Raw genomic sequence first — 18,699 nt, 5'->3', positions numbered from 1 at the left:
TATACTTAAAATTAATTTCACAGGACATGGTGAAAAATTAATGGAGTTCAACACTGCCCTCAGCACTATTAATTATAACGTTTCTGCCGTAAATGAGTGTCATTAAAGCGAAAGTAGCTACAACTCAACTTTCTCTCTATATTTTTTAAATACCGACGGCCGAGTATTGTATAATATACCGAATTTTTTTTTTAATTAGAAAATGCAAAACATTTATTTTAGCCTTTTGAATAAAAATGCTTACCTTAAACAAATGTTTAGACGCCCGTTTTTTTCTTTTGCATGTATCTACTGACATCTCCTGGTAAAAGTAAGAATCGCGTCAACTAGTCATTTTTAAATCTAAATTATATATGCTCTTTCCGTTATCCAAATAGTAATGATTTTTACGTTTGGCATATAATAAATAATAACTAATACTTTTAAATTAAAAAATTAGTGTACAGTTGAAAATACAAATAAAAATATGTAATAAAGGGCGGAGTCTCGTGATCTTTGACCAATAACAAACTGCAACTCCACTAGTCTTCCTCATACGTCATTAAACCCCTCCCACTACTGACAGCGCGAGAGTTTTGATGAGACTGTTTTTGTCTTATTAATAGTTCATAATCTCTTTTTTGTGTGTCTGGATACACATCACCGTAAAAATGCAAGCTCTAAGGTATGAACAAAAACGTATTCGGTACATTTGAGATGTTTTATAGATGTTGACAGTAAAATGTTGCTCAATAACCTGTTGCCATTGTGCCGACGAAGTAGCGAAGGGATTTTCATTCATATAACAAAAAAGAAATTGAACGGTTCGATTCGGAGACAGACCACACGTGAATGGGCAAAAAAATAAGGATTACATTTTAACACATTTAATTTAAACACGTGAAATTAGTCATATCAAACCAACGCCCAAAGGGATTGAGTAATATGACAATAATTGCGTGAACGCTACCTAGTTCATATGCAGAAGCCTCTAAATGACATTTTTCTTTAAAATTAGCATTTCTTACTGGCTACTTTGTTTAGGTTTGTAAGTAAGCGCTGGTACTTCTCTGTGGCTTGAGGCTGGCATTTAGCTCTTGAAGTAAAAGTACTTGATGAACATATAATATGTATAAAGATCATTCACTGATGAACTCTTTAATTCATTCTTTTCCTTTCCTCCTCAGAAATATGTTCTGCTCCTGGTCATCTGATGCCAGACTTGATGGTAAAACTGTTGTAATTACTGGAGCCAATACTGGAATCGGTAAAGAGACAGCCATAGACCTGTCAAAGAGAGGTGGGCGTTGCTATATAGAGTTTAATATTACTATATAAAGTCTGATGGTAAAATGCCATCTTTCTGTCGTCTTGTCTTCAGGAGCACGTGTTATAATGGCGTGCAGAGATATGGAGAAAGCCGATGCAGCCCTGAAGGAAATAAAGGATGCTTCAGGAAACCAGGATGTTGTTATCAGTAGACTCGACCTGGCAGATTCCAAATCAATCAGAGAATTTGCCGAGAAAATCAATAAAGGTGTGATCCCCAGGACATGGCATACATTCCTTTACAAATGTCTTCTTTGTGCAGTGCTACAACGATGTATCCGTGTTGTCTTTCAGAGGAGAAACAAGTCAACATCTTGATCAATAACGCAGGCGTGATGGTTTGTCCGTATGGAAAGACAGCAGATGGTTTTGAAATGCAAATAGGAGTGAACCACATGGGTAAGCATAAGTCATTTGTCAAAATCGGATGCTACTTTTAACATTAAAAGAAGTTACGGGAGACATCAGCACTGTGCTTCTTCCTGTAGGCCACTTCCTGTTGACGTATCTGTTACTGGATCTGATTAAAAGATCAACGCCTGCGAGGATCGTTAATGTCTCTTCCATGGCACACCAATGGGGGACCATCAACCTGGAGGACATCAACAGTGAGAAGAACTATGATAAACAGAAAGCCTACAGCCAGAGCAAGCTGGCAAACATTCTGTTCACCCGCTCGCTGGCCAAAAGACTAGAAGGTGCATCTTTTTTAAAATTGATATTTATGTTAATAAATGTGACTATAATCTGCTCAAGCAGTTTTTATAATTTATATATTTTTCTTAATTTAATTTAATTTATTTTATTTTAATTATAATTTAATTTCTAGTGTCAGAATTATTTAACATATACTGTAATACATGTTTGCTGCTTTTCATTTCTGTCAAAAGCTTCAGCTGGATCAATGAATAAAACATTTTTACTATAAAAGGACCAAAAACTGAGGGCCATGGGCTGAAACTAAATATTGCGTTATAATAAATATATTATAATAAAATTTACATTAAAAATGAAAGTGACTTCTAAACAAAAAAAGCTAAAGAACTTTTATAGTATTATTTAAATAATTGTATAAATACTTAAATTGAGAGTTTTTGTATGTATTATTGTTATTTTTATTCCCTTCTTTTGTGATTTGTCATATGATTTAGGCATCTAAAAAATAGTATATTATAAAACATAAAAGTGTAGATAACAAATTTTTATGTTAGTTTTTGCCCCTAGCGCAGGATAATGTCTGACCTTTTCCTTGGGTTGTGCGGTTGTTATTCTATTCTAATAAAATAACTGATGCTAAATGAATCCCAATGATCCTTCTCATCCGTGCTCAGGTACTGGAGTCACAGCGTACGCTCTCCATCCTGGAGTGGTTCAGACTGAACTGTGGAGGCACTTGAATAAACCTCAGCAAGCCGTCATGTGGTTAGCAAAGCCCTTCACCAAATCTTCTGTGCAGGGAGCTCAGACCACCATCTACTGCGCCGTGGCCCCTGAACTGGAGACAGAGAGCGGCAAATACTACAGGTCGGTGGATTTTTATCTCAATCCCGGCAAAACTGTAGGTAGCACCTGATTTAGAGTAGAGCTTACCATATCATACCTACCCAGCCTCTAGCTACACATAGTACACCAGAGATAAACACAGGTCCAATAGGTCATGTTGCCTTTCTATTTGATATTATTATCATAAAGCATTTAGTTATTGCTGATAAACTTTTGTGTTGTCATAGTGTCTGTTAGATCATCTCATCTCATGCTCTCCACACAGTGACTGCGCAGCTGCAAAATGTTCCCAGGCTGCCATGAATGATGAGGTGGCCCAGCGCCTCTGGGAACTCAGCTGTAAGATGCTCAGCATCGCATGGGAGTGAAAACGCATCTCTCTCTATGATGAGTTCAGCTTTTACTGCAGTCTGCCTGAGATTGGCCCATCTACTGTCAAAATCAGAAATGCTTATAGTTAGTATTAAACACACCAGCCTAAAAGGATCATTAAATATGTGATATTATGTGATAAATTTTGCACATGATGTTAAATTTAAATATATTTTGTAGATTTCAGTATCAGGTATCATTTTCTATTTAATAGAGGTACATATTCATGCACTAAATGATGTGAATGCTAGAATCAGGAGGTTGAAAAATGCACACGTATACATGATTTTTTTTTAATACATTTACATTTTTGTGATCTTGATATTAATTTTGAGCTTTGTGTGACCCGAGGAGAAAATAATGTAAAATAAGTAAAAATTTAATATTTTACACATTTTTCTCATACATAATATTGTACATATATAATGTGCCTGCAAATGATGAATAGCAACTAAGCACATCCAAAATAAATGTTTTTGTTTACATAAATTATGTTTGTGTACTGTGTATTATTTATACGCACTTTCATGAATTGAGCTGCTATTAGTGCTGGCAAACAATTAATTGCATTCAAAATAAAAGTTTTCGTTTACATGTGTGTGCTCTGCATACTTACTATTTATATATAAATATACATACATGCATGTATATATTTAAAAAAATATAATATGATTATAATATTTATATATATATATATATATATATATATATATATATATATATATATATATATATATATATACACACACACATACAGCATATACTTTGAAAATATTTCCGTCTGTGTGTGTGTATATATAAAATAATATAATCATATTATATTTTTTTAAATATATGCATGCATGTCCAATTCCATATTTGTATATATATATATTATACCTGATCTCATGAACGTGTGTATATAAATAGTACGCCACCAAATCAAAATTTATTAATATACAAATATGGAATTGGACATGCATGCATATATTTAAAAAAATATAATATGATTATATTATTTTATATATACACACACACAGACGGAAATATTTTCAAAGTATATGCTGTATGTGTGTGTGTATATATATATATATATATATATATATATATATATATATATATATATATAACATTTAAGGAAAATAAGATAGACATCATTGAAAAAGTGTATATGTATAGAATAAATAAATAGTCATGTACAAGGCAGATTCAGTATGATATAAACACACACACACACACACACACAAAACAGTCAAAGATGCCAGCACTGCAACCCAGCTCTGCTCTCTCTCAGACTCAGTTGCCATGACAATCTCTCATCTCTGCTCTCACCCTGACCTGATCACCATGACAACAACTCATTGCCCAATATAGTGATGCAGGAGAACATACAAAAAGGTCACTAGCCCCATCTAGTGGACAGCAAAAACTAACGATTCCTGTCATTTCTCGAGTCTAAAAATAAAAAGAAATGCTAAAGCAGTTGTTCAATTCAAAAATACTAAAGAAATTACTTCAACCAAACAGATGATTTGGATATGCTCCAAATGGCCTACTCTTTGATACAGTAAAATACAAGAGCACTGTCAGTTGTGCGGTAATAATTTGAGGCCCTCAATTATCTCCTAATGGCAAATCGCAAGCTCTATGAGAGTTGAAGCCATTTTTGTTGGGGTAATTAAGCACTGAGGTAACTGAAAGGCATGAATGAAGCCTTGTGTTCAGTAATGAACTTGCGTGTCATTCTCCCTCACATCTTCTGTCCCGATGGAGCAAAATGAGCAGAAACCCCGACGTAAGTCCTAAATCAATTGGTCTTTCTAAAATATAGTTTATTTAATTCATAAATGTTAACCTGTTATTCATTCCAATTAGAACTACAGGTTTTTACAGCCTAATGAACCGTTTACTTTTTTAGATGTTTAGAAAACCATATATGATGATGTAAAGACTACAGAAAGCAACACACTTGTCTAAAAATATATATAGTGTGACTTCTAACAAGTTTTTAATATCCAAAGAACCCTTAAGCCATCTGTACACCAAAATTGTTTAATTAGAAGAGGATTGCTAACTCTGATGAACTGCAAAAGATCATTAAATAATCTTCACATTATATTATACTTCATATCCTATATTACTTGGTTGTAAACAAATCTGCCTTAATTCAATAAAGAAATTCAGCAAGAAATTAAGATTTTTATTAAAAACAGGTCAGATCATTTGACTGATTGTTAAAAGTCTGCACACTATAACAATAACTATAACAGATATCATTAGCTATATAATGCTAAATTATCACATATTTATAATATATAAACATAACTACATTTCTAAATTAAATATAAAACAATTAGGAATGGTATTTTGTATATACATATACAAATATATATGTATATATATTTATCAATTAGTGCTGTCAAACGATTAATCGAAAATAAAAAAGAATTGTTTGTAATATGTGTGTGTATTGTGTACACATACATATATACACACATATACATATATATATATATATATATATATATATATATATATATATATATATATATATATATATATATATATATATATATATATATATATATATGCATAATAAATATACTTAGAAAGTTACATTATATATGATATAATTATTACGAATAAATATAAATGTATACATGTAAATATCTTCAAAATATCCTGTATGTGTCTTATATATATATATATATATATATAATAAATGCATATATCTATGTGTGTGTGTGTAGCTACAGCTATTTATATATACGCATATTTTAAACATTTTGTGTAGTATGTATTGGGGTTATTTTTCCAGTCTTGATATAATTTGCTGTATGTGCCCGTGAGTGGTCGCTCTCGGCTTGCTCCCTGTAGATTTTCACGCAAAAATGCGTCAGGACATTCACATACCCCGCATGCATTATGCAGCTCTTTCTAAATCAACTTTTAACTAGTTTACATAGCCAGTTCAAACTTTAAATGCTTCAAGCGCAATCCAGACACAGAGTAGTTTAGGTCTGCGTTAGTCTAGTTTATTTAGCACAGCTTTTTCAGCACTAAACTTTTCTTTTAATCTTTCCAAAATGCCGGTGAACATGGCTGGATGCACCACAGACTGCGTGGAGAAGCCGATCTCCATCTGCTTCCAGAAGTTCGGCCGCTTTGTGGGAACTTACCCGTGGTGGTTCTTCATCTCTCCTCTGCTGATCTCCGCGGTGCTGGGCAGCGGGTTTTATTTCTTGGAAGATCGCGAGGCCAATGACATCGAGGATCAGTTCACTCCTGTGAACGGTCCAGCCAAACTGGAGAGGCGGTTCGTGCAGCAGAACTTCCCGCAGAACGACTCGGTGTTCTCCAACCAGAGACTCTACACGGATGGAGTCTACGCGTCCTTCATAGCGGTCTCGAGATCCTCCAGCATCCTCACAGACGATGCCTTTCAGGAGATAGTGACTTTAGACAGGAAGGTCAAAGAGCTGAGCGTGTCCATGGGTCACGAGGCGCTCACTTTTGAGGGACTTTGCGCGAGACGATACAAGAAATGCATACCCAATAAGATATTGGACATTTACAAATATTATGGTAATAATTTAGAAACGACCGAGCTCACCTTTCCCTTTTTTCGTTTCGGGTTCTCGTACATTTTCCTGGGCTATTCGGTTGGTGGAGTGAATATAAACTCCTCCGTTATTAAAAGCGCAACAGCAGTGCGCCTGTTTTATTTTCTGAAAGAGGATAATCGCTCCAGAACAGATTTATGGCTGAATGAATTCCTAAAAGTTTTTCCCTCTAATTTATCACTAAACTTCATTAAGGTAGGTTATATTTTATTCATGCACTGCTTGAGGTCTTTATTTATGAGGGCTATAGGCCTACTGTATATCTAGCTGTTAAATTTTGAGTGAAAACTACAAATGCTAGTATGTACTAGGCCAGTTCCTCCCAAGCCTTCTCTGGAGTACCTGGTGCCCTGCACATTTTGTATGTCTCTCTAATCAGACACCACCAATTTAGTTATTATTGTTGTTAGTCTTCACTAACGAGCTAATAAGTGGAAGCAGGTGTGTTATATGAGGGAGATACAAAATGCGCAGGACAGGGGGTCCCGGTTTGGGAAGCACTGCACTAGGCTAGACTTTCATTGTGACAACTTACCCCTTGTGATATAATGCTCAATATTTCCCAAAATGATTCCATAATTATTGGTGGAAATGCCTTTTCATGTCGACTAATATGCTAAATCAATTAAGAAATGTTTTTGTAACTATTCTTATGAGCTAAATCTGAAGTGATGTTGTCGATATTATAATTTGCATCCTCAGGTGACCCATTCCACATCTTTGTCAAGACAGGTGGAATTTGAGGCAAACACAAAGGATGTGATTCCTCTCTTCTCTATCACATATGTCATTGCCATTGGATTCTCCATTCTATCTTGTTTGAGGTATGTTAACATGAATATTGTCTGTTTTCTGTTTTCCAGAGTATTGCACAATGTCTAGCACATGATTTTACCAGGGCTTCTGTGTAGATGTTGTAACATATACTCAGAACCCATTGGAGTTTTTGTTTCTATATAATAAAAAAATATATATATTTTTAAAATTTGAAAATGAGTCGTGACGGGAAAATCGGATCATTTGACTTGATCTCAGAGTCCTGTCCAGCAAAATTAACAAGTATTAAATCAACTTTGTCAAACATGAAACATAAGCAATCTTTAATCATATGCCAAATTTAAATACATATTTAAACACCTAAAGATACAAAACAAGTAATTAGTTGACCTTTTCAAGTTCGTACTGCACCTTTTGTCATCCACTTTTTATATAATTTCAACAGAAATTATATGAATTGAGTTCATGTTAAGGTCTATTGAGAACATCTGTGACAATTGGTAATCCTTAAAAAAATATTTTTGTCTGTTTTTTCAGGTTTGACTGTGTCAGAAACAAAGTATGGGTTGCTACATTTGGGGTGTTCTCCGCTGGACTCGCTGTTCTGTCCTCCTTTGGGATGATGTTACACATTGGTGTCCCATTTGTCATGACCGTTGCTAATTCCCCATTCCTGATATTAGGTAAAACATAGCTATAGCCAGTTGCACACAGTGTGTATTAGCTGATTAAATAGTAATTGTTTTTTTGTGTGTTGTAAACAGGGATCGGAGTGGACGACATGTTCATTCTCATTTCCTGCTGGCAGCAAACCAACGTCCACGATCGAGTGGAGACTCGCCTGTCTAATACATACAAAGAGGCGGCCATTTCAATCACCATCACCACGCTCACAGATGTGCTCGCTTTCTACATCGGCCTCATGACGCCCTTCCGCTCGGTCCGTTCTTTCTGCTTGTACACCAGCACCTCCATCCTTTTCTGCTACATCTACAGCATCACATTTTTCGGAGCTTTCCTCGTTCTTAACGGACGGCGGGAAAACAGCAACAAGCACTGGTTGACGTGCAAGGAAGTACCAGAGGAGTGTCCAATGGGTCAGTCGAAGTGGTACGAATTATGTTGCGTTGGAGGTGCTTACGACCCCCATACCGGCACGGAGGAGGTACAACCAATGAATCACTTCTTTAAAAAATACTACGGCCCTTTTCTGACGAAATCGTGGACGAAGGTCTTTGTGATTGTGTTGTATTGCATCTATTTGATTATCAGCATTTACGGCTGCTTCCAGATTCAAGAAGGAATTGATCTCCGTAATTTAGCAGCTGACGATTCTTACGTGGTGAAATACTACGACAACGAGAAGGCGTATTTCTCAGAGTATGGTCCAAACATCATGGTTGTCATCAGACGGGAATTTCCGTACTGGGATGAAAAGTACATGTCAGATCTTGAAACCTGCATTGAAGACTTCAAAAACTTATCTTTCATCGAAAAGGATATATTCACCTCCTGGATCAAATCATACAAGTACTACGGATATCACACCAAACTCAATCTGAGCACTGAAGATGTCTTTAAAGACAACTTGGGAACATTTCTACGATTTTATTCCGACTTCAAACAGGATGTTAATTTCACCAACAACTCTATCCACGCGTCTCGCTTCTTCATACAGACCGTAAATATCTCTACCGCTCTGGATGAGATGAATATGTTGAATAAATTAAGGGAGACAGCACAAAAGTGCCCCGTTCCTTTACTAGTTTACCACCCTGCCTTCATCTACCATGACCAGTATGCGGTTATAGTCAGCAACACCATTCAGAACATTGGGGTTACAACAGCTGTAATGTTGCTCATCTCTCTTCTCCTCATCCCAAACCCTCTGTGCTCCCTTTGGGTCACGTTTTCCATTGCATCTGTCATTGTGGGGGTCACTGGGTTTATGGCATTGTGGGACGTTAACTTAGACACCATCTCCATGATCATTCTTGTCGTTTGCATTGGTTTTTCCGTAGACTTCTCTGCTCATATATCTTACGCATTTGTCTCTAATAAGAAACCCAGTGCAAATGAAAAGGCTGTGGAAGCCCTGTTTAATTTAGGATACCCTATTTTGCAGGGGGCTGTGTCTACTGTTCTTGGGGTGGTGGTGCTGTCTGCTTCAAAGAACTATATCTTTAGGACATTCTTTAAAATTATGTTCTTGGTGATCTTTTTTGGCCTCTTCCATGGCTTAACTTTTATCCCAGTTTTTCTCACCTTCTTTGACATGTGTAGTGGCACACCAGCTAAGAACAAGGCAGGCCCAGAAGAGCAACCCATGAAGAACAGCCACGCCAATAACATTCAATCAAAGGCAAAGGATGGTGAGCTGAAAGAGCGGGAAATTTATGACAATCACACTTTTCAACCGGACAACCACCAAACATGTCAGTCTCAGCCCTGCTCAGCTATTTGGATGATTACTGGCAATAACCATCATGTTCAAGATAGCCACATGTGCATGGCAAGCACTGTGCCATTATTCAGAGTGGACAGTCAGACCTATGAGGTTCACATGTATACACCATCTGATGATGGCATGTTAAGAGTCAAATGTCAATCAAAACAGTGCCTGGAAGGTCAAAATTGTGTTTTAGGAAACAGCAACCACATTCAAGATTCATATGTGCCCACTCCTAATGGTTCTGATTTGTCCATTTTGTAAAAGTCCTTTTACTTTTATTGCTTCCAATTATATTCTATTTGCATGTGTAACACCTTTTATATGTTTAAATTAAAATTACAGGTGTAAATCTAAATCAACAGGAATGCAACATGGCATTTTTTTTTTTACAAAACATATTTCTGGGCCAATGATTTTAGGACTTTTTATGGATTTAGGACTTTTTTTATGGGTTTCAGGATGTAGCCACCCAACAGTTGTAGCATTAATTCACCATAGACTGTATTAATCTGTAAAGAAATCTGTTAAAAATGTTTCATTTATGTGTTATTTTTGAAACACAAAAATACAATTTTTGATAAAAACATTCTTGAGTGAAATACCAGATTTAATTCAATACAACAGTTTATCTAAGAATGGATTTATGATCAAATTGCACAGAAATTATTTACTGTGTTTCATGAATGAACACCAAAAATATTAAATATCTTATTTGTTTATTGATGTTAATATTTCTATTTAGTTATAAATAGTACACAAATGCAGCTTTCTTAATTTTTATGAAATAACTAACTTAATGCACTCATGTAGCCATACTTTGCTCTGTATTTATGAGAGGTTTGCAATGTTTTCTTATTGACTGTTGAATGTGTAAAAGCCTATTAAAGACATAACTAAATATACCTTTTTTATTGGGCAATATATACTGTACAAAATGATTCTTGTCTTTTAAAAGACATACATTCCCTTTTCTACTTGCACGTGCGGTTATGTTTTCATGGTGTTCTACTTTCAGGAAAAATATTATTTTCTATTCACTCTTTGTTTGGTTTACTCAGTCTATTGCTGCATATAAGCCTCAGTGGATTTACACATTTGGCAGAAAAAAGATGGGACATACCTGACCTTTGATCTCTGGCTGGCTGGCAAAGTTTAGGTTCAATCAAATATATTCAGAATGGATGTTTATTGTTTGTCATGCAATTTGCAATTCAATTTGACACACATTATCCAATATTTTGGTTTCTACAATTTAGCATTTTCAGAAGAGGTTTAGAACACAAAATAAGCATTGTTAAAAAGAAAGAAAAACATTTTTTTGTTAGCATTATTAGGAAAATCTGACTTGTCTTCACTATGTACAATCCACAAGTTGGTAGAAAAGGAAAACAACTGTGTATACATTATAGGTTCACAGAAATCTCCCAGTCCTCATCAGTGCTCTGTTTTACAAATTCAGTCAATGAGGACAGTGTACTGTTTGGATCAAGCAAAGCAACGAGAGGAATATTCACACCTATCTCTTGAAACAAGCGATTTTGCAATGTCATGGCTAGCATCGAGTCAATTCCTAGTGCAGTGAGTGCCGTTTCATTCCTAAGATCATCAGTATCCACACAACAAATTTCAGTCAGGATCTGTCTAACACAGTCATCTACTGATGACTGAACTTTTATCCTGGAGTCATCAACAATCTTGTTTTTTAGTCCTTCCTCCACTAAAGTAGACAGACGAAACTTGAGAGACACATTTTGAGAGAGGACATGGTTCTTCAGGTTCCTGAAATTGAATTTGCAGACCACCTGCTGGGGATAGTTATCTAACAGGCAGTGCTCCAATGCTTCATGAATCTCTGACACATCCATGATCATTAGCCCTTTTGTTTCCAAAAACTTTTGAAAATTGTCTTTGTCCATTAGCAGGCCTAGTTTAAGGGGCCCCCAATTGATTGACTGTCCTGCGAGTCCAATATTGCGTCGGAAGTGACAAAAAGCATCCAGAAAGGAATTAGCTGCTGCATAGTTGGCTTGTGCGGCATTTCCAATAAACGAGGAGATTGATGAATAGCACACAAAGTAATCAAGTGTTTGGCTATGCAGGGTGGCAAAGTGAAGATTAAGTGCACCACAGACTTTAGGTTGCAGGACTTTTTGGAAAAGAGATCTATCAAGAGCTTCCAGTAATCCATCATGTAAAACAGCAGCACTGTGGAACACCCCTCTGACTGGATAAGAGGAAAAATGTTTTCCAATCACAGTAATAGCTTCCATCACCTGCTCTGATACTGAGACATCACACTGAAGTATGAGGATTCTTGTCCCGTATCTCCTCTGGAGACTGCTTATGTCCTCTTGTATCTTTTCAGAAGGTGCACTCCTTGAGAGAGTGGCAATACATCCTCCACCCCTATGAGCAATAAACTTAACTGTTTCAAAGCCCAAACCGGAAAGACCACCTGTAACTATGTACACACCTCTCTTTGAGAACAGCTGCTTCGTTCTTGGAAGCAAAGGGATAGCAGACACCTTGCTTGTTGAATCACTGGCTAGAGCTATCAATTCTAGAGCTCTTGCGCTGAAATAAGATCCAGAATGCCCTGCAGACTGAGAAGGCTTTGCTCCAGGGAGTGCCATCTGAAAAGTGCAGCTTTGTATTGATGGGCGTGCTTTGTGCAAGCACATTCCCTTCAGCCACTTCTGTAGCCGAGCTCCATGTGCCTTAAGGTGCGATTTCTGGAAGATTTTGGACATCTCAAGAGTCTGGAAGCAAGTTTTCTCACTGTCCATCTGTATTACATCTATTGTTGAGTTCAATGGCTCACAGATGCCTTGTACTGCAATGATGTGATTTGCACTGGCAACACTGACAATCTCTGTCAAAAGCGAGCAATTGTACAGTGGAAGAATCACAAAAAGATGACACTGCTTTGTATTTTGGATTAATCCACTTATCTCACTCTCTACAAAAACACTCCAGCCTAATTTGCTTGCTATGAGTGTCAATAAATTGACTAAAACCGAATCACGAACATAAGAGAAGATGCCTAACCTTTGCTGTTGTTTGGTCTTGGGTAATACACACTGCAGTATTTCCCAGATCAGGAAAATGTATGAAACACAGGGAGCATCCTTTAGAAATGGAAGCCTTTTTATTTTGAAGCAAACATCTTCTGGGAGGACAACTTTGGAAGTTGCTTTTATTGGGTAACAACAGGTAACATGGTCACCCACTTTAAGTTTGTTGACATTTTTTCCCACAGCTGTAATTATCCCACTGAAGTCGAGTGCAATGAGACTGTGGTTCTGTGTTGTGTGCTTGTTCCAGTACATTGTCTGACCAAACCTTAATTCTGAAGTACTAACTGGAAAATAATCTGAAGAGTGCACACATATCTTACTCAGCTGAACCTCAATGCCTTTCCCCTCAATAATGTGGACTGAACTTTCTGAAGGCAAAGCTGATAGGTTGGTCATCCTGCAAGGGTTGGATGTCTGCAAAGTGAAGTCCCAGGGTTGTAGGGGTTTTGATTCAGCCTTAACTTCCTTAATTGTGGTGACAGGAGTATGAGTTATCACAGCGGAGTAAACCTTCCCCTTGCTGATAAAGACTTCTGGGCACTCTTGGGTCTTATGTGAGTTAAGCACATGGGCCAGTGCTTCTACATCCTCTCTTGACACAGTGGAAAGGTCAATGAGCTGAAAAGAGATGCCTGACAACTCAGCAGCACATGCCCTTGTCATGCCAGATAACACAAATCCAGGATTTATACTTTCAACTGTCCCTTCCGCTGACCTGTATGTAATGACCCGGATGGAACATGCAAGACTACGGCTTTTTAATGACAAAACAACTTGACGGTAAAGTTCACAGCTGTCTACCAAGTACTCTAGAATGGCTTCAGACTGCAAGTGACTAATATTCTGAATGCCCCAGATAAACAGAATTGTGTCCAGTTCCATGTCTGCTGAACTGCAAGGAGACTTCAACAGTAATTCTGGGAGCTGCAAGGCTAAGTCTTTTGTTAAATCGGGTGGAGGAATAAGTACAGATTTCGGATGCAAATATGGCTTTAAACTTTTTGCGATACCCAAGGTGTCTTCAAAAACCAAAGCCTTGATTCTACTGGGGAAATTGCTCTCAGCAAGAATGCCAACTTTCTGGTTATGAAAGAAACATGAATCCCTGATCTGTGCATGTCTTCCCAGAAAATTAATTCTGACATCCCTCAGCTCAATCAACACATGGCCATCTTTGTCAGTAAAACAACCACAAACTTCAAAGTACTCTGGCATTTCTTTGGTCAATCTCATATACATGAACATCTCTTTACAAGGTGGTGCAGCTATAACCATCCTCCCAATAGCAGAGGGAAATCCAGGTCTGACGGTGCTAGAGACTAATGCTAAAGCTGAAGACATTTGCAAGAAATAATCTAGGACCACAGGATGCAAGCAATACTCATACAGATGGTTGAGTATTTCTTCTGGAATCCTAAGACTGGTCACTGCTTCCTTGAATTCTTGCCCGTAATGAATGTCACCCAGTTGTTTGAAATTGGGCCCGTACTCAAATCCGATATCTTTAAGAGTGTTGTACACATCCTTTATTTCAAGGACTGATGGACATCTCTTTAAAACAGCGTTGAGGTTAATGGTTTGCTGTTCGATCATAGCTGGCCTGCTTTCATGGCTGATGGTGCCAGATGCATGCACAGTTATAGATGACTGAACCTGAAATGTGGTTGTATTCTTGGATGCCTCAATTGTGATTTTGAGAGGAGGGCAGTTATTAGTTAGAACAAGCAAACTCTGAAAGTTGATTGTGAGCTGAAATGAGTTCAGAGGCTTTTTTGGAATAGCAGTTTCCATTATAGACGCAAAAGCCAACTCAACATACAGGGCCCCTGGAGCAATGGAGATGCCATTGTTCTTGTGTTCCCAAAGGTAGGAGGTTGTAGCTGCTGACAGGTTGCACTTGATTACTTTTCCATCACGTTTACTTACACTTATCAGTGGATGCGGACTGCGAGAGACAGTATCATTTCCCCGTCTTACATCCTCAAAGTATACCTCATTCTTTTGACATTCAAACTGATACCTTGGGAAAGCAACAAGCTTTGTTTCAAACCCTTTGTAGAACTCGTCCCATTTCACATTGACCCCCAGTTCAAACATTCTTGATACAGCTGCGAACATTGTCTCGTGGTCTTTATCTGGATGCACTGAAGGAAGCACTGTGGTGTCATTTCCCAGAATCTCCATGATGTTCCTTTGCAGAGCTCGTCTTGGACCAATTTCCACAAAGACTGTGTTCCTTGTGTGTTTGGATACTGATTTAATTGCTTCTTCAAATGCAACAGGCTTTCGAATATTTCTTGCCCAGTATTCACCTGTGACAAAGTCCCCTTGACAACATACGTCTCCCGTTACTGTAGAGAAAAGTTCACACTCCTTTTCATTCAGAGTTAAATGTCCAATGCTGTCTTTGATTTGGCCCAGTATAGGATCCATCATATGACTGTGGTAAGCAGCAGGAACATCCAAGACATGAAGGAACAGGTTTTTACCCTTGAACGAAGACTGAAGCTTCTGATGCACATTATCAACTGCTTCTTTATCACCTGACAGCACACATGACAAAGGACTGTTCACAGCAGCTAGGCAAATCTTCCCTGTGTATGTAGGGAGAATTTCCACAACATCTGGAACTGGAACGTTACCAACGACCAGCATCCTTCCACCCATCACTTTGGTCTGCAGCACACTGCGATGGTGGACAACCTTTACTGCATCTTCAAGAGATAGCAGGCCAGAGCAATGAGCTGCTGCAACCTCTCCCACAGAGTGTCCAAGAACAATATCTGGTCTTATGCCCCAGTTCTTAAAAAGGTGAACAATTGCAACCTGGATTGCAAAGAGAAGTGGCTGGACAACGTTTGGTTTAGTGATATCTTCATTGCCATAGCAATTTGCGACCTTTTGCAAAATACTGGTGCATCTGAACTTTTGAAAATAGTTTTCAACCTCTTTGACCTTGTCCCTAAATGCAGGTTCTTCTTTTAGTAACTGCTTACACATTCCCCTATAAGTAATGCCATTCCCACAAAATACAAAAACTAACTTTAGTTCCTGCTTTGTTGAAGCTAATTTCTTGTTCATGCTAGCTTTGAGTAGTGATTTTAATTCTGACACAGATGATGCAGCGAAGACTTTTCGAAATTTGTGTGCTGTGTGGCTTCTTCTGCAGGCTGCTGTATAAGCAAGAGCTTGTAGATCAACTGTCTCATCTGCTGAAATCCTCTGATACGTGTCAGCTATGCACAACTGAAGGGACTGATCCGTGGCTGCAGACAGTGGAAGCAGTTTTAGAGGTTCAAGAGTGTGGCTGTCGGAGACTGTTGCTTGAACATACTCGCTGATGATAGCATGGGCATTGGTGCCACCAAACCCAAAGCTGTTTAATCCAGCCATCCTTATCCTGGATCCGGAGCAAAGCCATTTTTCAGCTCTGGTGGGGATTTGAAGATTGAGTGCTTTAGCATCTATGCTTGAATTTTCTGCTGAGTAGAATATAGAGGGGACAATGGTTTCATGTTTTATCATTAAGAGAATCTTTATGAGTCCTGCCACCCCTGCTGCAGATTCTGTATGTCCGATGTTACTCTTAACAGAGCCAATAAATAGAGGCCCTAAGCTTGAAGGTCTTGCTTTGGCAATGATTTCTGAGATACTTCCTGCTTCAACCGGATCTCCAGCTGGTGTTCCAGTCCCATGAGCTTCTATATACTGGACATTTGCTAGATAATTCTCAGAGGAGTAGACCATGCGAAGTAGAGCCTCCTGCTGGGTCATGGAGGGTTTGGTAATCGGTGTGACGGTGTGTCCATCTTGGTTTACTGCAGTCTTGTTCACAATTCCCCAAATATGATCAAAATCCTCAAGAGCCTGAAAAAAAGACATTATTTAGACCATAAGTGAATTTGATATTTACATTATGAACAATTTTAAAAAGTAAAATATCTACCTTTTTCAAAGGCTTCAGGAGGACTATACCACATCCCTCCCCTCTACCGTAACCATCTGCTGTATGGCAGAATGGCTTGCTTGTTCCCTCAGGTGAGATCATCTTTGCCTTGCTAAGGGCCACAAAGACTCGAGGTTCAAGGATGCAGCTGACCCCTCCACAAAGAGCCATTTCACAGTCCCCTAAAAATGAGGTACAAGGATAATTAATAATGTAAATATCAATGAACAAACTTCAGGGATAAAATGGTGTCATTACCTTGTCTGATGGCCTGACACGCAGAATGAAGGGCAACAAGGGATGAAGAGCATGCACTGTCAATGGCAAATGAAGGTCCAGTCAGGTTAAAGACAAAGGAAATTCTGTTGGCAGCAACACTCATAGCTGTTCCGGTGCCATTATAGTGGGTTATTGTGCTAGGACAGTTGTTCAAAAGTGTCTCATAGTCCCTGTTCATAAGACCTAAAATCAAACACAACACTATCAGTATCACAAAGTTAAAAACAAACAAAAACTGAACTTGCATTAGATTTATCTAATGTTTGTACCTATGTAAACCCCTGTTCTGGTCCCGCTCACTTTTTCCAAGGGTATCCCAGCATCCTCTAGAGCTCGGTATGCACACTGCAGCAACAGTTTCTGCTGAGGGTCCATGTAATCAGTTTCAGCCTCGCTGATGCCAAATAATTTGTGATCAAACTCATTGAACCTGCAAAAAAGAAAATGTTTTACCTTTTTAGTAACTTTAAACCTTAAATACATTATTATGAACTGATTATCCCTACCCCTCAATGAAAGCAGCTTTGGTCGTCTGCGTTTTTCCTGGTTTGCTCTCATCAGGATGAAACCACTCTGATGTGTCAAATCTTTCCTCTGGAATCTGGTCCACACAATTCCTTCCCTCTACAAGAACTTTCCAGAAATTATTAACACCCTCACCTGTAAAGGTAGCAGATATTCATGCAAATGCACACAAAAATAACTGTCAAAAAATAAGAAAGTACAGAAACTGCATAAATACAGTACAGTTACCTCCTGGAAAGTTGCATCCGATTCCAGTGATAGCAATATCGTCATCCATTTTATTGTTTATTTTTCAAATATAATAATGTGTCTTATGACAAGCATCTCTCAGCTCTGATGGTCTCCTCGTGGTTGTGACCAGTATTCATCAGCTACTAGTAACATCTAGGCATTTTTATAAAGCTTTTTACAACTGGAAACCAATGGGAAAGCACATTTCTTTCAACAAAGGGTCTTTAAATGTCAAATCCTTCCTCTTGTAACCTGTAATTGTGGTGATTTGAAACAAAACTCTGTAATTACAGACTTGGGTAAAGATTGCAGTTTCTCCTCGCTGGACACAACAAGTCTATTGTCTTAAAGCTATTGGGGTGATTCTCTCATTCGTGATTGGCTTTAATTGGCTTCCATTTAGAAACATCTAACATATGATGAGAAAAAAGGACCTGAATGTGTGTAGACCACCAATTTGAAATAAGATAACCAATGACTATCTTAGCACACCTAACCTGATACCTGCAATTTTCAGACTTAATGGTTTACTGCTGGCCTTTTATTCTGGGTCTCTGAAAAAGATCCATGAAATTAATTTCAGTCTCAAACAAAATCCCAGCTCAACATTCTTACTTACAGGAAACG

General features: G+C 37.9%; 3 protein-coding genes across 3 annotated transcripts; 2 read left to right on the top strand and 1 right to left on the bottom strand.

The window, feature by feature from the left end:
• The first annotated feature begins 540 nt into the window (after positions 1-540).
• Positions 541-3,672, top strand: rdh12l (retinol dehydrogenase 12, like). The gene is made up of 7 exons (XM_043226790.1): positions 541-664; positions 1,167-1,279; positions 1,361-1,516; positions 1,603-1,707; positions 1,797-2,006; positions 2,640-2,832; positions 3,077-3,672. Exons 1-7 carry the CDS (start codon positions 651-653, stop codon positions 3,177-3,179), a joined length of 894 nt encoding a protein of 297 aa, XP_043082725.1. The 5' UTR covers positions 541-650; the 3' UTR covers positions 3,180-3,672.
• A 2,461-nt stretch (positions 3,673-6,133) lies between these two features.
• On the top strand, positions 6,134-10,607 carry ptchd3a (patched domain containing 3a). Its single transcript, XM_043226840.1, has 4 exons — positions 6,134-6,980; positions 7,488-7,609; positions 8,100-8,245; positions 8,327-10,607. The coding sequence occupies exons 1-4, from the start codon at positions 6,249-6,251 to the stop codon at positions 10,273-10,275; spliced, it is 2,949 nt and encodes a 982-aa protein (XP_043082775.1). The 5' UTR covers positions 6,134-6,248; the 3' UTR covers positions 10,276-10,607.
• A 582-nt stretch (positions 10,608-11,189) lies between these two features.
• On the bottom strand, positions 11,190-18,118 carry pks1 (polyketide synthase 1). Its single transcript, XM_043227034.1, has 6 exons — positions 18,070-18,118; positions 17,823-17,976; positions 17,586-17,746; positions 17,296-17,499; positions 17,038-17,219; positions 11,190-16,958 (listed from the first exon to the last, which is right to left on the bottom strand). The coding sequence occupies exons 1-6, from the start codon at positions 18,116-18,118 to the stop codon at positions 11,418-11,420; spliced, it is 6,291 nt and encodes a 2,096-aa protein (XP_043082969.1). The 3' UTR covers positions 11,190-11,417.
• Positions 18,119-18,699: the final 581 nt, after the last annotated feature.

The sequence above is a fragment of the Puntigrus tetrazona genome, chromosome 24, assembly GCF_018831695.1.
Source record: "Puntigrus tetrazona isolate hp1 chromosome 24, ASM1883169v1, whole genome shotgun sequence".
In the NCBI taxonomy this organism is placed as follows: Eukaryota; Metazoa; Chordata; class Actinopteri; order Cypriniformes; family Cyprinidae; genus Puntigrus; species Puntigrus tetrazona.
This window is presented reverse-complemented; position numbering and strand designations above follow the sequence as displayed.